The sequence below is a fragment of the Cyrtonyx montezumae genome, unplaced genomic scaffold, assembly GCF_038088225.1.
Source record: "Cyrtonyx montezumae isolate F1298 unplaced genomic scaffold, pur_monq_1.0 scaffold_9, whole genome shotgun sequence".
In the NCBI taxonomy this organism is placed as follows: Eukaryota; Metazoa; Chordata; class Aves; order Galliformes; family Odontophoridae; genus Cyrtonyx; species Cyrtonyx montezumae.
Genome location: NW_027072100.1, coordinates 7,132,224 through 7,153,931, shown reverse-complemented (window position 1 = coordinate 7,153,931; position 21,708 = coordinate 7,132,224). Strand labels below are relative to the sequence as shown.

At 44.9% G+C, this 21,708-nt stretch overlaps 2 protein-coding genes across 3 annotated transcripts in view; one reads left to right on the top strand and one right to left on the bottom strand.

Moving 5' to 3' along the window:
- The window catches only part of PHACTR3 (phosphatase and actin regulator 3), a 91,607-nt gene extending 90,162 nt beyond the window's left edge, over positions 1 to 1,445 (bottom strand). For both annotated transcript variants that reach the window (XM_065754423.1, XM_065754424.1), the window contains exon 1: positions 1,328 to 1,445. In XM_065754423.1, the coding sequence (XP_065610495.1) occupies positions 1,328 to 1,430 (103 nt within the window). In that variant the 5' untranslated portion in view covers positions 1,431 to 1,445. The remainder of the gene's footprint in view (positions 1 to 1,327) is intronic.
- Positions 1,446 to 9,351: 7,906 nt separating this feature from the next.
- On the top strand, positions 9,352 to 21,542 carry ZNFX1 (zinc finger NFX1-type containing 1). Its single transcript, XM_065754401.1, has 13 exons — positions 9,352 to 9,420; positions 9,641 to 11,782; positions 12,354 to 12,485; positions 12,784 to 12,932; positions 13,140 to 13,283; positions 13,765 to 13,882; positions 14,116 to 14,366; positions 14,498 to 14,637; positions 14,952 to 15,106; positions 15,735 to 15,880; positions 16,259 to 16,369; positions 17,070 to 17,165; positions 19,075 to 21,542. The coding sequence occupies exons 1-13, from the start codon at positions 9,366 to 9,368 to the stop codon at positions 21,505 to 21,507; spliced, it is 6,072 nt and encodes a 2,023-aa protein (XP_065610473.1). The 5' UTR covers positions 9,352 to 9,365; the 3' UTR covers positions 21,508 to 21,542.
- Positions 21,543 to 21,708: the final 166 nt, after the last annotated feature.

The window sequence follows — 21,708 nt, the reverse complement described above, 5'->3', positions numbered from 1 at the left end:
TCCAAGTGGTTGTCTAGCAGAAAACAACATAGGGGAATTAAAACTGAGATTGAATATATAATCCTTTCATTAGTCACCTCTGCTTTCAGAAATCAAATGGCAGAAACATACATTCCTTTCAGTCAAGATTGCCCCTTTGGGAGTGAGTCGAGCAGTTCATGTTAGAAGAGTCCTTTGTTCCCTTTACTTGTGGTATTGGAACTGTTGGGCATTAGAGACAAACAATCTATGGTTTTGCTTAATTTAATTTATATTTCCTTCTAGACCAAGGTGCTCAGGATTACTCATTAAGACAAATAAGCAAGAAAACTTAAAACAGTTACAGATTATTAATATACACATTGGATCAGAAGGAAACAGTGTGGCAGGTGTATGAAAAAAAGATTGAAACACTTTATTTACTCAGTAATCTGAATTAAACCAGAATTAGAGATCAGTCCCTAAATGCAGTTTTGGACAATCTCTTCCAGGCTGACGGTGCCTGACACAAAACCCAAACCTATTTCTGGGCTTAGAATTCAGTGTAATGGGCAGGGAGTATCAACACTCCATTCATCATCTTGTGCTATTTTGATTACTCCTTTTCTCTGACTGGGCTTGCATGATTGCCTACTTATCTAAACCCAGAGTAAACTGGCTCTTTGCCTTTACTCCTAGCTTATTGCTTGTCCTTTCTTTGCAATCACATCACATTAAAGTGATGCAGTTATTTGTTTCTTTCTCTTCTAAAGGGGTCGTCATCGGTTAGGTGCTGACATCCAAAATTACTGACTCACCACCAACGGACATTCAGAATTATTCCTCAAAGTGAGTTGAGCTGAAAACATCATTAGCCAGTGTTAAAGGGAAAAATAATAATAATAATAAACTAATCAGAATATTCAGTTTATTTTCTGGTAATTCAGCCGCGTCTCCCGGCACCACCCTCTGTGGCCACACTCCGTGAGATTACACTTCTCCCCATGAAGTGAAAATTACCTTTTTGCGGGGAGAAAGCTCTTAATTGCGACCCTGCTGCCTCTCGTCTCCATGGCGATGCCACGCAAACAGCCCACTCCCTCCCGCGCTGGGAGCCCCGATCCCCCCATCTCCCCCCCCCAAGCGCTCGGGGCAGCCCAGGTGCGGCAGCACCGGCCCCCGGCAGCCTCCGGCCGCGCCCCCGAGCGGGAGCAGCGAGCGCCGGGCTCCGCCGGCGGCCGTCCGAGCCCCGGCATCGCGTCGGTGCTCACCGCATCGTCCGCCCGGTTCTCGGCTGCCTGCGAAACGGCGGCGGATCGCGACGCGCTCCCCTCCCGCCCCAGCGCAGCCCGGAGCGCGGGGCCGTTACCTGCGTGCTCCCCGGGGCCCGCGGGATCGGTGAGGATGCTCGGGTCGCTCTGCGACCTGCCTCGCGGGAGAAAGCAGCCGGGCCCTTCTTCCGATGCGGCCATGAGGCGGCGGGCGGGAGGCTCAGAGGCGGGGGGAGGAGGAGGCGTTCATGGAGCCGGCGGCCGCCGGGGGGGACAATGGGGACGGGGGCGCGGCGGAGCGTCAGCCGGGCAGCGCGAGCAGCGGCAGCATCTTCCCGGCGCCGTCGGCAGGATGCGGCGGGGCCCTCCACCGGCGGCGGCCGCTCAGGGGACAGCCGCGGTCGACTCAGGGGGTGCGCTCGCCATACCGCCCGCGGGGCTGAGCAAGAGCCGGGCCGCGAACCGTCCGCCCGGCTCCGCGTCGCTCCCGGAGCCGCCTCAAGCCGCCGCGCCGCTGAGCGCATCCGTCGGAAAACATCGGGATTCTCCCATGGTGCCCCGCGAGAGGCTGCGTGACGTCACGGCGGGGGGGGGGGGTGAGGGTGCTGCACCTGCACTGCACAAAGGCGGCGGCCGCCGCAGGTGCGCGCAAGCCCCGAGGCCCCGCCCCCTCCCGGGGGCACGTGACTCACGGAGCGCCGCGCCCCGCCCCTCCCCGCCCGGCGCTGGGGGCTGCGGGGTACCGCGTGTCCCCGGGCTGAGCTCGTGGCTGCTCGGCGTCCCGCGGCTCGGTTTGTGAGCTCGGACAGAAGGAAAGAAGGGTGCTCGGGGGCAAATTCTTTCGCCGATCGATCCTTCCCGCTACGCTCCGGGCGTCACACGCGAGTTTTCGACCGATAACACCACGCGGGTTTGGAGCGCGCTGCCCTTGTTAGGGTTGTGCGTGTTATCTCTGCGGTTATCACGGCAGTTAATTCCCGCTTCGGTCTTTGCCCGGAGCGTGGCCGCCTCCCAGCACCGCGTACTGCCCGTCACCCCACGGGTCTGTTTGCCAGGTTTTGAGGATGAGCCTTTTCCATTAACGCTGACGTTCCGTTATTACATATTCGGCTCTACAGGAACGTGAATAATGTCTTACAAATTCCTTTATATAAAGGAAATGTGTTTTAGTCGTCTCTGGAAGCAGAGGCCAATAAAGTGGTGTTGTGGGTTTTAACAGTTAGGGTCCATCACCTCTGTTGCACTAAGAATGCTTGCCTTTTTATCTTGAGGCGAGAGTTTCAGAGATGATCTATCTCTGCGTTGCATTCGGAAGTCACCCTGGGCTGTGTTCCCTGAGCTCTGGGGAACTGAGTGATCTGTTATAGGAAAAGAAGCCTGTGGGCTTGCATGTAATGCTCAGTCTTTGCTATCAAACTTCATTTGACTGAGGCCTAAGCACGGCTGTCCTGGTGCACTGCCCATGGCCTGGATGCTCTGCTGCTTCTAACAGCAAGTTTAAATATCATGAGGAGGACAAAAATTGAACAAGGGTTTAAAGCAAAATATCAGTGTTTCTCGTTCAGTGGGTGCTATCCTGTCTGGCTTTGATTAAGACAGGTCTAAAACAAGAGGTAGAATGTGGGGTTGTGTAATCAAAGCTTTACCAGAACGTGATTAAGAGAGCAAGGGCAATCTATACTTTTCTGAAAGCTTAACATGGCCATCTTGACATGTTTTCAGTGTTAGCTACTGAAATTTCTTCCAAATCTTTTGAGTTAAACAGCTTATCTTAATTCCGAAAGGACAGCTAAATGAGCCATTTATATCACAGTCTGCAACATTCCCAAGGAACCAAATAAACAGATAAAACTTGGATGCTTTGTTTAACAGATGCTTTACAGATACTGGAATGTGTTTTGAACCCTTTTCTCCCTCTAGCCAAGCTTTTGAGTTACCACGACCTAACATGGAAAAGGAGTCATGAACTCTAAAAATGACTGACAATAGGTTTTTCCATTCATCTAGATTGCACAGTATGACATAGGTACTGTGTCCAGTTTTTAATTTAGAAATATCCCCTTTATAGTGAAATAATAAGTCAAATCCTCTTCTATTCCTAAAAAGAGGAAGTAGCAATGTTGATTTCTTTCCTTATGTAAGTCTAAGGTCATGCTAGAAAACACTAATGGTTTCTAGTGAGTTCTGTGAAATTCTGTCTGTACGAATCAATGCACCCACCTTCTACAATGAGGAACTCTACTGATTTCTTGTATAAGATATGTAGTTGAAAAGTCTCATATCATATTTTGGCATTAGTACAGGATGAATATGTTAAAATATTTTCAGCCCAAGAAAGAATATTGCTAAAGCAGCGTTGTATCCTACAGAAACACGTACAGTGCTGCTTTTAACCAACTCATGTTCTGATTGCCTCTGTAGAGGGTACTTCATGGGGTCCCTTTGGATTCTAAAACATAGCCAGATAGAAATCAGCCAAACAAGGCTAGAATCTGCCTTGCTGCTCTAACTTAGTTAAAGCATTTCATTTTCCCTCACTGCAGCCAAACCAAGCATCCAGAGGCTCAGTGTGGGAATAAATCCTGGATACTGAGCAAGCCAGATGACAGAGCTGTCCCTAGGCCACCTTGTTTCTAAATGAACCATCATAGTGCTTAGGAGAGGCAGTGTGAGAAAAAACAAAATAGTGTTAAGCCTATACGTTTAAGCCTGTGTTGCTAAATAATGCCTGTTGAGTAATAAGTGTGCATACTAGCATGGTTGTTTTTTTTTTTTTTTTTTGTTCTGTATATAATGACTATGATCATGGCAATGCATCTATTTGCACTTTTCATTTCCTGACCTTCAAATAGGCTCTGCATTCTTTCTGGGGAAAACACAAAGCTTTTGGCAGGGAAAATAGATGAGAGGCAAGGTGTTTTCTTCATACTGAAGAAGTAATGCCAAAAGGAGTGAGGCATCTTCACAGAAGCAAGTGAAAGTTGATAGGCAAGCAATAACCAATATATTTTATGTATTCTGAAGAGTAAACCTTCCTGAAATTAGAGTGAAACTAAGCCTGATTCTAGCTGTTGGTACTAACACTTGAAAAATTGCCCTTAACTTCCCTTTTTCTTTGTGATGTAATTTCATAAATGTCACAAACAAAAATATTTGCAGGATCCAAATTTCTACCAGTAGTTACTTAGTTCTGCTTTAATTTTCTTACTGTAATGGTTTTCTGGTAAACAAGTTTGCAACATTTTCCCAGAAAGCACAATGATCTGATATTTTATTTTCTCCTCAAAGGATCTCTAGCCTTTGATATTTAAGATGAAAGGTGATGAGAGTTTTCTAGAATAGCAGTGGGTAGTTCTGCAACGGGGAGTCCCTTTAGTGGGAGGGAAAAACAAACAAAGAAAACAAAAAACTTCTAAAAATGAAATGTCCATACAAGGAACACAAGGGAGAAAATATAGTTAGCTTGATGGTTGTTTCACAACCAAACCAATGCATGTGCATTGTATCATCCCACAGTTAAAACTTTGTAAGCACAGAGACTTGAAAGATAGCTTTGCCAAAGCATGAAGATGTACTTGCTACTATGGAAGGCAAATGAAAAAATGAATAAGCATGTGGGACTCGTTTATTGGTGGGTTCATGTACATATTCACAGTTAACATCTTGGATACTGAGCAGCTATTCCAGGAATCGCCCATCTGATTTTCATGTTTGCATTCTGTCACAGCTCTAGTGCTCTGCTTGTCATGTTGGAAGGGAAGAAGCAGGCAAAAATGCCAGGCAAGGCAATCATTCAGCTACCAGCTTTCCTGACAAACAGCTCTGCTCACACATCTCCTCACTAGAGCTGCAGTGGCAAAGAGGAGAGCATCTACTCTTGTATCAGTGACTGCAATAACATATCTTAGAGCTTCTGTGGTGAGGGAGCTGGTGCCTTGAATGCACAAAGGCTGCTGGGGAGCCATAGGGATGCCATTGCTTTGGGGCAGGAGGGCAGGAGGAAGGGCTGTGTGAGGAGGGAGAGGAGGGCCCTGCACTGCTGAAGTCTGTGGCTGCGGAGCCATGGTTGTGCCATGCAGAATTCCATAGGGATGGATCTGAATTTCCATTCTTTTCCATTTTTTCCTCTTCAGACTTCAAACTGTCCGAGGAAAAGGTGAGTATATTCAACTTCCATGGCACGTCCAGATTTTCCTTTCCACGCTGCCATTTGGGAGCAAAAGATTTTTTTATGCAAACTACTTTTTACAGGTGCAGTGTTCTTCAGGAACATGGCTGGACATTCCTTGTTATCTTCATTTGCACCCTCAAAGCATGCAATGGTCTCAGACATTCAGATTGAGGAACACCTGCTGACCTTGCGGTGCTGGCCATGAGCTGTGCTCGGTGCTGTGGCATGCACGTGGCTCTCATGACCCTAGTGGGTGCTGGGCCTCCTCACAGCACTGCCATCTCTGCTTTTCTTTTGAGTCTTCTATTGAGGATGTCACACAGTCTGCTCCAGATCCCCAGTCCTGCTCTGTGTTTACACTCGACAGATCTACCTGGGATTTATCTCGATGTGCAAGGTATTTGGTCCTGGAGTTTAACTTCAACTTGATAGAATGAGAACTTCCTTTCATGAAAACATTCAAGATCCATATAACACTGTATAAATATCATTATTTAACAGTTTGATCAAACTGACTGTTTAAATACTTTTAAAATATTTATTTACTAAGGGAGGGAGGGAATGCTGTGCTCCCAATGATTTCTGAGCCCCTGGAAAATTTTATTTTGTGTTATCTTTGCTTGCTAACTATAAGTGAGTGAATATTTTGTTTCTCTCTCAACTGAATTTTGTAAAAAGTGAGGAATTCTTCACATCAAAAGTTGGCAATGCATTCTAGAAAAGAGTTTGTGACAGTCTTAATTTACCTGGATAGTCTTACCTCCAGTCTTGAATGTGCAGAGCACTTACTACTTTCCAGGAGTCAAAGAAAGGACTAATTTAGTGTTTTCCATCCTTCTTTAGGCAAATTATGCCTGTGCAGTAAGATAGTGACAGTGGAGGTTGTGCTTCTGCTCTTTTGCAGATATAGTAAGCTGTGTTACAGTAATTCTTTTTTTTGTTACAGCCAGTTCTTTTTTTAAAGTACTTTTATTTTATGATAGGTGTGAATGTTGTTAGGGCAGCAAGTAATCTGAGGACATTCTTACTGGCACTCTATTGAAGTTCAGTGTGTCGCTTCTTAATGGCACATACGCCACCTTGCTGCAAATGTTGGAAGGGCAGTGTTAAAATGTTAAAGAGCAATTTAAAGACCATCATTTGGTGGACAGAGGTAGTGGTTCCTTTTCTGGGATCATCTTTAACAGTAGTTTTTTGTCTAGAAAAGACAGAATTGATTTAATATTCTGTACCATGACTTCAAAGGTGGAGACCATGACATTGTCATGAGGAAAGCTGTGAAAAAAATTAATCATTAATCTGTACTGCAGTTTTGTCATAAAATTTTGTCTCTTGCCAGCTTGGCTTCCAGACTTGAATGATTTCAAGCTGTGCCAGGGGAGATTCAGACTGGATGTTAGGAAATACTTCTCTGAAAGAGTGGTCAGGCACTGGAATGGGCTGCCCGGAGAGGTGGTGGAGTCACCAACCCTAAAGGTGTTCAAGGAACGTTTGGATATTGTATTGAGGGACGTGGTTAATGAGAACTATCAGTGGTAGGTGGAGGGTTAGATGGGATGATCAAAACCTGATCACAAAACGTGATCAGATCTTTTCCAGCCTTGGTGATTCTGAGATTCTATGATTCTATGACAGCAGTAGGTTGTAGCCCAGTGAACATCTTCAGAGTAAGGATCACTAAGATTGCAGCACCAGTTAAAATACAGTCTGTGAGTACAGTTACATGACACAGGGACTTCAACAGTCACTCAATTTCAGCAGTCCTATACTGACCTGTTTGTTCTGAGCAGTGCAGTTTGCTGTCTCCCTCTGTTGTGTTGGTACAACTGTGGGACTTGGGTACATACTGAATCAATGAAAAAATCAAGGTTAAAAAAACAACCCCTTTCCTTTAGTACAATTTCTACCCTGGCTTATGTTAGTGATTAGATTTTATGCGTGCTCATACAAACAGTTGCATCAGTACAACTGACAGGTTGCAAACTACTAGCTCAGTAAAGTATGCTGTGTAGAATGGGGAGTTTGGAAGAGTCCTCATACTGAAATTACACTGCAAGTGACACTGACAAAGCAGGCATAGCACTCAGCATTGAGCTAAGGAAATGTTCTCAAATACCATAACAAGGAGCAGATTTGAAGAAGTGTTACCCATGTATTTGAAGGACATTGGATGTGGCTCAGAACTTGGACACTGCAAGGCCAAGAGCCCTAGCTACTTCCAGCATTTCAAACCTATTAGCTAATTAAATGTGAAACCAGAGCAACAAGGAAAATCCATGTATTGTCAGATGCTTGTCTCAAAGCTATGTTTGTAAACATAAGAAGGTCTTAGTCACTGGGGCTGTGTGCCACGTGAATGACCACTGTGCAAGCATCCAGCAGTGTTGTATGGGAAAGCAGTCCAGACTGTATGAGAAACAACACAGGGGGTGGTGCTAAAAGCGGAGACATGGGCAAGCCAGAATATGGAATGGGACTTAAAGCTTGCTCCTGAACTCACTGAAGTCAATAGAAAGAGTTTTCAGTTAGAGGTTATCCCTAACATGTGTGTCTCATTGTTACACAAACGTATGGTCTGGGTATTAAAAAGTGCACTGGAAAAAGAATTCCCAAGCTCAATTTAATATTGCTAGTGAGCCATGTATGTATTTTAGGTTTCTCTCCTACAAACTACTTCTGCAAGGCCATGTCCTTCAACTTCTAAGGCCAGGTTGCAGAACTAGATTTTTTATTGTTAATGCATAGTCAAAAGAATGGTATTACTTTAACCCAATTTGAAGTTCAGAGACCAGGAACACTATTTTTGGTGAAGTATACAAATAATGAAGTACATGAATGGCTTATAAATCTCCATAGCCATTTGTAGTCATGGGTACTGAAGATAGATCCCCAGACAGATAAGGATTTTGTGACCCATAGAATTTGTATGTATTATATATGTATTATACCCTTCTTTAGTGAGCTAGCAAATGGGGTTGGGAGGTGTGTTTTTTTTGTTTGTTTTCCCCAGGAAAAAAAAAAAAAAAAAGGTGGAAATATCTCATAATTCATTTTAGAGAACTGCATGTCTTATCAGAGCAGTCAGAAAAGCTGCAAGTAGACACACTTCTTCCAAAATCATTCAGAGGGCATGAATTATTTTAACATTTTTGTCTTCTTTTTCCCTTGGCTTTGTAGCTGTTGACAAAAAGAAATCTGTTTATTAATGTATTATGAAGAGAACCCATCAAAAAATATGTTTTCACCATTTTTAAAGGTGTTATATATTTGCATCTGAATTATACAGTATGCACTTCTTAAATTTTCATGACTTCATGAATAGAGGACCAGCTGGCGGCACAGGAATGCCTCAGCTTGTGTATTCTGCCCAATACAAATATAAACATCGTATGTGGAGACATTTCTAATTCTGGACAGCACAGTTAGTTGAGCCACGTTTGGGTCCGTTTATTATTACTCTCATTTACCACCCACAATTTCCTTTCCAGTGCAATGAGACGCTCTGCTTAAGACCATAGAGAGCTCTATTTAATTATTAGTGGCAGTCTGCAGTCCTTTGTGCTGTCAGGGAAATAACGAGGCAGTGGATGACACGGCAAGCACTCAGCAGTGGTTTTATGCCCAACAATTTGGACTTTACTTGGTTGAATTAAACATCTGATGGAGCTGAGAGAATACACTGATGAAACATTATTGTACAAAGGAAATTATTAGAGAGCTTCCCAGGGACTCATAGGAAATGTGGAATTATTGCAAAGGGTAATTTTGCCACTCAAAGCGTGCAGGAAACACCGAGCGTGCAGGAAACGAAAGCGGGGACGGCTCCGTGCCCGGCGGAGCGGCCGCCGCGAGGCACTCACGGGGCGGAGCTTACGGGGAACTGGAAAGTGAAACTTTCCGCGGGGATATTGCGGGTGGGGCCGAGCGGCGGACGGCGGAGGGGTGCCGAGCCCCGCAGGGCCCCGATGGACCGCGCTGGGCAGAAGCCGCTGTTCCGGCAGCCCCGAGCTGAGGGGAGAGGTGAGGGCCGGGCGCGGAGCGGGGGGACGGGGTGGCACGGGGGGACCCCTCGTTCCCTGCGGTACAGATCCCTCTCGAGTCTGTGCTCCTGCATTTCCCTATTCACCCCCAGCACCGAGCCCGTGAGGCGCCACAGCAATCTCTCACGCTGTTGGGAGGCAGGTTAATATGGTCCATCATAATTAACAATTATTTTTTGTGTGTGTGTTTTAACACTTAGATCATCCGGATACTGGGTTTGTACAGAGAGGCAGAAACGGAATAAATGATGTGTCAGGCCTGACTGATAAAGCAGTACGTCAGGCAGGGGAAGACCCCCAAGCCAGTAATCTCACTGTCCTTGGGAGAAGAGAGGAGAGGTTTGGTAGCACTGGAAGGTTGTTCAATCAAGGAAGAAGAAACCAGGGTGGACCAGTCACCAGAGGAGCAACAGGACACCAAAACAGACAGGAGAATGATGGAAGGGGAAGAACGTATCAAGGTGGACAAGCACACGAGAGAGCAGGAGGGTGCGGGGTTACACATGAAGATGAGAGTAGAGGGAGGAGATATCAAGGGGGGCAAGTACACAAGAGGGCTGGAGGGTCCCAGAATGTGCAGGAAAATGAGAGTAAAGGAAAGCGCTACGAAGGTGGACAAGCACAAGGGAGAGCAAGGGGACTTCGGAATGAACAAAATGATGAAGTTAGGGGAAGAAGATATCAAGGGGTGCAGGAACATGAGAGGGTCAGAGGGCCCAGGAATGAGCAGGAAAATGAGGGTAGGGAAAAAAGGTTTCAAGGTGGACAAGTCCAGGGAAATGATAGAGGGCCGAGGGGCGGACAGGAAATTGAAAGTAAAGGAAGGATGCGGATTCCAGGGAATCCTCATTTCCACCAGCACTCAACACCAGGTGGCACCCAGCTCAGTCAGCAGCCTCAGCAAGTTAAAAAGATTGGCTACAAGTTCCTAGAAAATCTCATCCAGAAAGACTCTTCTGAAGTTGTCATCACACTTGCTTCAAGTTCAGGTTTGAAGGAACTTCTTTCCCAAACAGCTATGAAACCCAGTTTCCTTCAGCTCATTTGTCAGGTGCTTCGAAAAGCGTGCAGTTCCCGAATGGATAGACAAAGTGTCCAGCAGCTTCTTGGAATGGTGAAGGAGTCCAACTTTCTCAAGATCTGTCTTCCACAGTATGTGTCTGATATGGTCACAGAGCCAGTCCCTGCTGTACGACATCAATATCCTGAGCATATTGGCAACATCATCTTGCTTCTTCAAGATCTGATCAGTATCTTCCCATCTAGCTCTCTGCAGAAAATCTCCATGCTCTTGATAGTCTTGCCAGCATCTATAAATGCCCTGAGAGCTTCTGGTGTGCAAATCACTGAAGAAATGGAAAAGAACCTAAATAAAGTCCAGATGCTTGTGCAGCACCTCCAGGAGAAGAGGCGTGAAGGCACGTTGAGAGCTGATAACTACACTCTTATGCAGCCTCAGGCTGATAGGCAGGACGACACCTATCGTACAATGACCATTTATCCAACCTATGATGAGTTACACCATGATGTGAAACCTATTCTACGTCCCAATATTGTTTCTGGAAGATATGAGAGCACCGATGTTTATCTTGACACCCATTTTCGGCTTTTGAGAGAAGACTTTATAAGGCCCTTAAGGGAAGGTATCTTGGATCTTTTGCAGAGCTTTGAAGATACAAGTTTGAGAAAGAAAAAATTTGATGACATCAGGATCTACTTTGATACACGGATTATTACTCCTCTCTGCTCCCCAACTGGTGTTGTATACAAGGTCCAGTTTGATATAAAACCACTGAAGTTTGTGCGGTGGCAGAATTCCAAACGGTTGCTATATGGGTCCCTGGTCTGCATGTCCAAAGATCACTTTGAAACGTGCCTTTTTGCCACTGTTTCTGAACGAGATAGTGCAGATCTTGCTAATGGGATTGTGCAGCTCAGTTTTAATGCACAGAGCCGAGCGTTGCTAGCAGACGTTCGGCCTTCAGACTCCTTCCTCATGGTAGAGACAACTGCCTACTTTGAGGCGTATCGGCATGTGTTAGAAGGGCTACAGGAAATCCAGGAAGAAGATATTCCATTCCAGAAGTACATAGTGGAATGTGATGTACAGGTGAAGGAGCCAGCATACCTGACAGTGGATACTAAATACAACTTTGCACCCTTGATGGAAGATACCCTGTCAGATGAATATCTTGATGGTTTGAGAAGACAAAACATCCAAGTTCTAGATCCCAGTCAGTGGCCCTCAATGGAAACCTTGGGATTAGACGAGTCCCAGATGCAAGCACTGAGTCTTGCACTCACCAAGGAGCTGGCTATTATCCAAGGACCTCCTGGAACTGGTGAGAAACATTTGTGTTAATTCGCATTTTATAGAGTTCTCCTTGAAAATTAGGGAAGTTCTTTGAAGGAAACTAAGTCCAGAGAAAGCCAGCAGTGCTACATCCCATGCCTTACTGATGCTTTAGAAGCACAGTTATTGTCAGCTATTGGGAAGAATGTTAAAATATTCGGAAGTAGCCATCTCTGACCTTACACATTGCTGGTTTGATTGCCTATAGACACCAAATGCACTGTTGGCACAGCTTGTGTATTGGGATTAAAATGTTTCAACTATTTGATAGCACAGAACCCCTTGCTGTGCAGCAGCTCTATTAACCTAACGTGACATGTTAGAACATGAGGAGCATTTAGCCCTGATCCTCTGCATTTCAAGAGTAATTGTAATTGTTTTTAAACCGTACCTGAACTCAGCAACCACCAGTACTTGTATTCTACTAGTATGTGAGTATTTTATGTACAGCAAAGTATTGTGTTAAGCTACTGTCAGTGATTTGAGGGAAGCAGTGGCAGGGAGAACTCTGCATGTAGAGGGTGCGTTACTCTTTTTCTGATTCTGAGCTTGTTTTGCAGGGAAGACTTACGTGGGTTTGAAGATTGTTCAGGCTCTCTTGACTAATAAGGATGTGTGGCAAAGGAGTGATCAGAATTCTCCCATCCTTGTAGTCTGTTACACCAACCATGCACTGGATCAGTTCTTAGAAGGTAAGAGTATCTGTTAAGTATGATGGAAGCAAGGGCAGAAGTTATTCGATAGCTTTTAGTCTGTCCTATTTGCTGCCATGGTGACCTGCTCTGTGGCTTTTTCTAGCCCTGCTGATGCATAGCTGGGGGGAGGGAGGGAAAGAAAAACAAAACATAACCTTCAGTCATATCAATCCAGGGTAGGATGTGCTGACAAAGGGTGCTTTCCCTACCCCTTATCCTGAAAAAAAAAATAAAAATAAAAAAAACAGCACTTGAATTTGCCTCTTTAGTACTAATATTTCTCTCTTATTCCCAGGAATATACACGTTCCAAAAACATGGAATGGTGCGTGTTGGGGGGAGGAGTGGCAGTGAGATCCTAAAGCAATTCACCTTGAAGGAGCTGAGGAAGAAGTCGGGGTTCCGACACCACTTGCCAATGCATCTCCGCAGAGCTTACGTGAATGTACGTGTGGAGCTCACCGGAAATGATGGGATTGGGTTACCTGTCCGTGGGAGAAACTGACTTCCTCCACAACTTCTCTTTCACCCTGTCTTTAACACTAACATCAGTGTTTTTATTGTTCTTTATGCACGTTATCAGTTTCTTGTCCCACTGTTTCTGAACTTTGTTCCACTGCATAGGATGATTCCTTGTCTTCTTTCCGAGTAGATAACCTGTGAGATGAAACACGCTGAGGAGGAGCTCCATGAAGGAGCAAAGCACTTAGAGTGTACAACATATGGAGTGCTGCATGAGCACCACTTGGAATCATGCATTGCTCCCCAGCACTGGGACAGTCTGAGGAATGGCCTGGTAAGAATTGCTTTTTCTGTCTGTCGAGCTTTGAATCACAGCTTTGAGTCAAGCTTTTTTACCTGGCTTTAGGAGTCAAGTTCCAGTGTTTGCTTACTGCCTTTCTGAAAAGTCAGTTTCCCCAGATAGACTTCCTTTAGCCTCATTCAGCCACTAGCAGAGTGAAGGAGTGGATGGTGAGCTGTGCCAGAGTGACAGAAGTCGCTAGACTTGGCAGGGAAGCAGAGCTAAAATTAATCACTTTAAACTGCAGAGATTTTAACTGATCTTTGTCAGTATAAAAATATAAGTGCCCAAATGAAAGCTTTAAGGGAAGGAGGGATGCCGTTTTTGAAGATCTGTGCCTGCCTAGACTTTCTGGCCCTGTAGGTCACTCAGGGGACTTGTTCCTAGTTGCTTTATGCTGCAAGGTGCTGCTTTCTGGTCATCATCCTAAGCTTGAACTGGAGCATGCCCGACTTATTTATTTTCTTTGTATTAGGGTGATGATGAGTTTTACTACAGTGCTTCACAGCAATCACTGATTCTGGAGTGGCTGGGCCTTGGTTTTACTGCCTTCACCCAGAGTGCTGCAATGAATATAGAGGCTGAGAATCTAGGTAAATATGAAAACAAAGTAAACAAAAATACCCTTTTATTTTCCACAGACATCTGCCTGGCAGTGCACATGTGCCCAAAAACAGACACTGCTAGTTAACAGAGGCTGTAAGGTGCATGACACTGTAAGGCAGTGGAAAGATTAACCTTAATTTTCACATGGTGATCTGACTACTTCGTTGTGATGTTGCTAGAGTGGCTATGACTTCCTTCATGTAACTGGTGAATCTCACAGGTGGTCAGCAGGAGGAGAGAGAGGAGGAGCAGGAAGGTGAAGCAGAAGAAGAACTATTGGGGATCCTGGAGGAGGCTGACCTGATTCAAGCTGACAGAGTGATCGAAGATGAGGACTCAGCAAAGCCTCGGAGGAGGAAGGAAGAAGAGCACAGGGCAGTTCATGAACTAGCCAGTGTGCTGCTGGCTATGAATCTGGAGAATGCAGAAGAAAGAACAGTCCAACCACAACAGAATACTGCACAGTGGGAGGTAAATGAATGCAACGGCATACTGTGGCTTTGCTTGTCCATGTAAGGAATAATATAGAAATACCAAATAATAATTGTGTCGTAATTGCTTATTTTGGAGTGGGATGACATTTTCCCCCCTCCCTCTCCCAGATAACTTCTTCTCAGAGGAAGAAAATGAAACATAAAATGAAAGTTGAGCTCCATAAACTGGATGCAATGTCTGAGTTGGAGGCCAGTGCTATTCGGGATGTGTGGCAACTTGACATGAACTCCCGCTGGAGGCTTTACAGGTGACAAAGATATTTTGCAGGGTTTGTCAAGCAAGGGTGTCCTGAGGCTGTCAGTGTTTAAACTCTTTCTTGCAGGCCAAGGTTTTCTTATCCATATGTGTTCAGCTTGTTATCTGAGCAGACTTTTTCCTCTAAGATACTTGGTTTTACCCTTCCTACATTGGCAGGACAGTGTTGTCATCTCCACTGCGTGTGCTGGGGACTGAGTACAGATGCTAGTCATGTCTTTCACGAAGGGAAAAGAATTCACATTCAGTGTTTGGATCACCGTTCTGTTCCTCTTTCTGTGGGCACTAATGTCTCTTTCTTCTCAGGCTTTGGCTGCAGACCTATCAAGGGTTTATTCGACGGAGGATTCTTCGGCATGAACAGCAGTACCAGGAAGCAGCGGAAAGGCTAGCAGAACTGAGGCTGCAGGAAGATCTCTGCATTCTGAAGGATGCCAAAGTCGTGGGGATGACAACTACAGGTGTGCAAGCCAGTGTTGCACTGCCTCCAGCAATAGCTAAAGGACCTACTATCCTGTGCTGCTTTGACAGACTGGGTCAGGCTCCACATCTGTCTGCAGCCTTCTTCATTTCTGACTCCCTTTGCAAACATGGCTATTAAGCTAACAAGTTGTCAGTTCTAACAAGAAGTTTGTATTTACTTTTGGGCTATATTCTTCTAATAGTAATGTTCCATTTCTTGTGCCTGAGTTAAACTTATAAAATTAAATTCATTTCTGCACTGCTTTCTCCACATCACATTTTTGTGAGCAGGGGTAGCATAAATCTTGTAGTATGAGCCTTTGCAGAGATAGTTTGGGGTTTACTTGTGTGTTGATCAATGTGTTTATTAGGTGTCCTGTGTTTGAAGAGAGTCAAGAATGGGCCAAGGTAGGCATAGGACTCTAACCCTTCCCTAACGACTTTCTGCATAGAAGCCATCTTTGGCATTGGTGCTGTTTTAAAATCCATATCCCAAGACTCGGCTTTTTGGAATTTTGGAAAGAACCACATACTTTTTGGAACACAGTTTAACCATTCTCTGAAAATTTAATCATACTGTCTCTGTGTAATTGCATTTACTTAGGCTTATCTTCTGTCCTTGTCCAGGTGCTGCCAAATACCGTCAGATCTTGCAGAAAGTACAGCCACGAATTGTAATTGTGGAAGAGGCAGCAGAGGTCCTTGAGGCTCACACTATTACTACTCTTAGTAAAGCTTGCCAGCATCTTATCCTCATTGGAGATCACCAGCAGGTAATATCCGTGACAGATGCCTCTGACTGTTGTGCAAATGAGCCAGAACCTTTTTACCAAACACCAAATGTAAAGGGTTGCCAAAATGTTCTGCTTGCCATCTCCGTGGGTACCACAGGTGCTGTCGTCTCCTTTAGTTATGGAGGAGCGTTCCTGTGCTGTTTATCCTTTAGTTTAACTAACACAACATGACATGTGCTTGAATCCACTTTAGTTGTCACAGTACCCAACTTTGCTATTTAACACTTCTGCAAGAATCTTGTCTCTGGCCTTTTCTACTGGAAATCAGTAATAGAAAGAAATTAATAGGAGAAAAAAAATATCGTACTAATACATAGGATTAGTGTTGTAAAAATACTCCTATCCCTACTTTTTCAGCTGCAGCCTAGTGCCAATGTTTATGACCTGGCAAAGAACTTCAGTCTGGAAGTGTCTCTCTTTGAACGGCTGGTGAAAGTTGATTTCCCCTTTGTATGCCTAAAATACCAGGTAAGAAACAGATATAAAAAACTCCTTCATTGCCTTTATACTTTGGTAGTTTTAAATTTGTAGTATACTTAAGCTTTTATATTTCTACTCACAGAGTAGTGTAAAATAAAAGAATGTGCTATTTCATTCCTGAGAAGAATGGTAAGCAGTACCGAACTGAAATGTTTACTGTGTTCCAGTTTGTCTGATTTATTCAGTTACATGACTCACAGTGCTGCAGTTCTCACACTTCTTAGAGCAGAAACACAATCTATTGTGGCATCTGAAACTGTTCCGGAACTGTGGAGGCTCACAGTACAATTCTTAGGCTGCTTCCTGTTAAATTGCTACAACCATTGTTTCTTGGTGCCTGGAAAAGTTAAGTCTGCCTCTAGCAGTCCTGTGTTGAAACAGCCTGAAAGGATTGGCTAGAAAGAGGTGTTAGCTCTTATTCTCTAGAATGCTGTTCTTAGATTTGCACTGAAACCAGCATTCTTAGTACAGTAACCTTACTAAATGACACTTGGGTACCCCTCGCCTGTGATTGCTGGCAGTGCTGGCGGCAGCAGGGCTGGGGTGGAAGATGTTGCCTTCTTGAGTCTCACTGAGAAGTCACCCTTGCCTTGTGTTCAGCAATGATATGTACAATAGAAAAACAGATGCTTGGCAGGGAAATGTGGTACTCCTTCATCAAGATTGGTACATCTGCTTTATGTTTCAGCACCGCATGCGTCCTGAAATTGCCCAGCTTCTCAATCCTCATATTTACCAGGATCTGGAAAACCATCCTTCAGTGTTGAAGTATGAGAACATAAAAGTGAGTTTCCAGTAGTCCAAGCACTTTCTTTTGCCCCATTACTGGCTAAAATAAGTTTCTGTAAAATGTAGTGTTAAAGGATTTAATCTCACATTGAGTTTAGCTACTGAAATTAATACCTGATCCAAGGAAATGTGGGATATAGAATTAGGCAAGTAATTTGTAGTTCTTCTGGTATTACTGATCATAGACATTGGAAATGGATCTGATATATATGATTTATTAAAAGAAAATGAAAAATGGAAAAAGGATTCAAAAAGAATTTAGGAAATGAAAATTAGGAATAAATATTAACTGAGACTTGAGGCATAATTTGTGAAGCTCCGTTGTAAGACAGGTGACTTGATTATCAGAGTCCTCCTGTTCTGGGGAGTTCTTTGGGTGCTTTACCAGTATACAGCATCTGCAACAAAGGCCTGTTAAGCTTAAAAAGTATAAAGCAATCATTTATTGATTAACATTAACAATAAGCAGCTAGAATTTAATGGGCTAACTGGATTAGTATGCCTGCTTTATCTTAAGATACTTGAAGATTTTTTGCTATAGTCAGGGAGGCATCACTCAGAAGGGTCAGCCTCTTCTGCCTTGATGTTACTGTATTTCTCACATAGACTCATCCTGCAGACATGCTTAGCACTCTGTCACAACATAACTATGTCTTCAGAAGTCTGAGCCGAGTTTACACTGCTATGCTGTGTTAGAGATAGGCCTTGGATCCCTGAAACAAGTGACTGAATACCCTCAGATTGGATGTGTTTAGAGAGTATTACAGTAGCTCAGCCTGCTTAAATCTTTGTTGATGAAAAGATAGTACTAGTTAGCTAAAAGCTGTCTGACTGGATGAGAAAAATATACTAAAACCAGTAGAATGCTGATGAAGTGAAAATTAATAGTGAGGACTGGAATAAGCTATCTTGAAAAATGGCATGTCCTCTCTTGGTATCTTGAAATACAGATCATGTTTTCTGTAGAAGGTGCTTAGTTAAAAATAACCTAGTGATGAGATCACAGAATTTTACCCCATTTCTTCCATGGGATTAGCTACTCTGGATAATTTTAAACAAGCTTTAGATACCAAAAGCCATCAAAACTCCATCCACTCATGTAGTACAAAAACCAACATAGCTGAGCGTGGAATTCAGTTGTACAGCAATGGGTGCTATGTGCAACTGCAGACACCTCAAAAACCAGAGATCTATGCCTGGTTCATAAAATTGTTCTTTCCTGATAAAAGCAGTCTCTGGGGTCTGGTAGACAGCTCAAAAAGTCTTTGCAGCTGGAAGAATTCTAATTAATAGATAAAAATTAAGATTTTAAGAGGTAGGCAGACAGCTCTGTATCCCTGGAGCTGGTGAGTGACCACTGGAGTCCCTAATGTTTGGAGTCTTCTTGCTGGAAAATCAGGCCTTTTTGCCTCCTTCCAGTTTCCACTGCAGCAACAGAGATTGAATTTTTGCTATTCAGTTTTAGGAAGTGCTAAACTCCGTGCACTGTTAACTCCCTTTTTCCTACGTGGCCCAAAGAAGCCATTATTCACAACTTGAATGTAAAACAAAGTAGAAGAGAACTGTGATGATTTAGGAAATGTTAGTAGAACATAATCTTCTATTTTGCAGAACCTGAAAATGGATTGTAAAAGTAACGCAGGAAAAAAAAAAGGATTAGATAGGGGGCTGATGTCATGTTAAGATAATGAAATGTCACTAATAAGCTGAAAACCATTAATAAGCTTAGTCGTTTCTGATGAGTATGCTATGGAAATGAAAGGAAATAGCCCCAGTATGCAGTAACCACATATTGCATGCTCTTTTAGAAGAGTAGTCATTTTAGTGTTTAGTCAGGGACATGGGAACAGGCTGTAGTGACAAGCTAGAGTTCTGCTTCTAAGATTCTCTTTCTCTTGTTTCAGGGCGTCATATCTAATCTTTTCTTTGTGGAGCATGACTTTCCTGAACAAGACATCCGGGATGGGAAAAGCCATCAGAACACACATGAGGCACAGTTTGTGGTGGAACTGTGCAGATACTTCTTGTGTCAGGATTATCAACCTCCTCAGATCACCATTCTCACCACTTACACTGGGCAGCTTTTCTGTTTGCGCAAGCTCATGCCAGACAAGACTTTTGCAGGTGTGAAGGTTAATGTAGTGGATAAGTACCAGGGGGAGGAGAATGATATTATTCTGCTGTCACTCGTGCGGAGTAACAAAGAGGGGAGAACTGGATTCTTGCAGATCCCTAATCGAATATGCGTAGCTCTATCCAGAGCTAAGAAAGGGCTTTATTGTATTGGAAATATGAGAATGCTGGGCAAGGTTCCTCTCTGGAGCAAGATCATTCACACACTGCGAGAGAAAGGTAACATTGGCCGCTCACTGACACTTTGCTGTCAAAATCACCCTGAGACCAAGACGCTGGTATCTACAGCAGCAGACTTCAGCAAAGTCCCAGAAGGAGGCTGTAGTCAACCCTGTGAATTTCGGTTGGATTGTGGACATGTTTGCACAAGAGCATGCCACCCATATGACGTACAGCACAAGAAGTACCAGTGTCTGAAGCCTTGTCAAAAGGTGCTTTGTACAGAGGGTCACCGCTGTCAACTGTTATGTTATGAGCCATGTGGACCATGCATGGTGATAGTACAGAAAACTGTTCCTAAATGTGGCCACCTGCAGATGATGCCATGCTCTTGTCCAGAGAGTAAGTTCATTTGCCAAGAACCTTGCCAGAAGAAGTTAAACTGTGGGCATATGTGCAAAAAATGCTGTGGGCAGGAATGTTCTACTCGGTGTCCTGAAAAGGTTACCGTCTTTCTGCAATGTGGCCACAGCCAGAAAGTTCAATGTTGGATCGCTGACCAGATGGAACATGTGAAACCTATTGAATGTACAGCTAAGTGTTCTGTCAGGCTGGAGTGCGGTCATGAGTGCTCAGGTTCCTGTCACACCTGCTTTGGAGGAAGATTTCATAAGCCATGTAAGAGCCCATGCAAGCGCCTCTTGATCTGCTCCCACAAGTGTCTGCAGCCTTGTACTGCAGAATGCCCTCCCTGCCAGCTTGACTGTCAGAACCACTGTGTCCACAGCAGATGTAAAAAGAAGTGCGGAGAACGCTGTTCTCCGTGTGCAGAACCATGTGAGTGGCAGTGCCAGCACTACCAGTGTACCAATCTTTGCCACGAGCCATGCAATAGGCCTCGGTGTGATGTACCATGTACTAAGATGCTGCGCTGTGGACATCCTTGTATTGGATTTTGTGGAGAGCCCTGCCCAAAGAAATGCCTTGTCTGTGACCATGAGGAGGTTACCCAGATCTTCTTTGGCTTTGAGGATGATGAGGATGCACGATTTGTACAGCTTGAAGATTGTGGCCACATTTTTGAGTCCCAGGGCCTTGATCGTTATATGGATGAAGATGACGATGTCATCAAGCTGAAGGTGTGCCCCATCTGTCAGACACCAGTCAGAAAGAGTTTGAGATATGGCACCACTGTGAAAAGGCATCTGGTTGAGATAGAGAAAGTGAAAGAGAAAATCCAAGGCCCAGCACAGGAAATTGAGTTAAGTAGACAAAGACTGCAGGCTGCGCTCACAAGGAAGACTGATCTGAAGAGGAACTTACTCCTTAAGTACCTCATGTTGGAAGATAAACTAAAAGCTTCTGATCTTTCCATAAAGAGCATTGGAGTAATTGAGAACCAGCTTAACTTCTACGAACGTATAGCTAACCTAACCAGTTCTCTAAGCAAAATTGATGCAAAGGAGCAAAAAGGGCTGAAAAAGCGTCTCGATGAAGTCCAGGAGTGGCTGGATAAACCACGCCTCAGCTTTACAGGGCAGGAGCTCTTGGACCTGCAGGTTGAGATCCAGAGATTGACCTACCTACAGCACCTCTTGTCAAGGTGTAAAGGCGCAAGTGGGATGATCACTGGGACCCTTGCAGCAAGGACTGCCGTGGTACGTGAGATCTTGGAAGGGACAAAAAGGTTCACAGAGAAGGATGAGGCTGTGGTGAAGGCTGAGCTGGAGTGGCTCAAAACTGCTCTGCCCCTGTCGGGGCTAGGGATCACTGAAGCTGAGCGGGTGCAGATTGTCAGGGCTGTCGGCTACCCGCGCGGCCACTGGTTCAAATGCAGGAACGGGCACATCTACGTGATCGGGGACTGTGGGGGGGCGACAGAGAGGAGTACGTGCCCCGAGTGCCACGAGGTCATCGGGGGCGCAAACCACGCTCTGGACAACACGAACAGCCTCGCCTCTGAGATGGACGGAGCGACCCACGCGGCCTGGTCCGAGACGGCCAACAACCTGCTCAACTTCGAGGACCTGCACCGCCTGCTGTAGCTGGCTGGCAGACAGCGTTTCTTCCCTCCCCGCCCGGGTGCGCGACGCCTTTTCCTCGGCTGCTCACGGCTGCCTGTGTACTCAATAAAATGCACGCTCCGCACTGCTAACCCTCGTCCTTCCGCACCGGGGCGGCGCGCGCGTGACCGGGAGGGCTTTCCCCGCTGGGGCGGAGCCCCGCCTCTTCCGCGCCGCAATCCG

Bases quoted from the DNA above. Each gene is read 5' to 3' on its own strand.
- ZNFX1 (XM_065754401.1), top strand. From the start codon at position 9,366: ATGGACCGCGCTGGGCAGAAGCCGCTGTTCCGGCAGCCCCGAGCTGAG. The intron at 12,933-13,139 runs GTACGTGTGGAG...CTTTCCGAGTAG, and splicing joins TCCGCAGAGCTTACGTGAAT to ATAACCTGTGAGATGAAACA. The intron at 15,881-16,258 runs GTAATATCCGTG...CTACTTTTTCAG, and splicing joins TCATTGGAGATCACCAGCAG to CTGCAGCCTAGTGCCAATGT.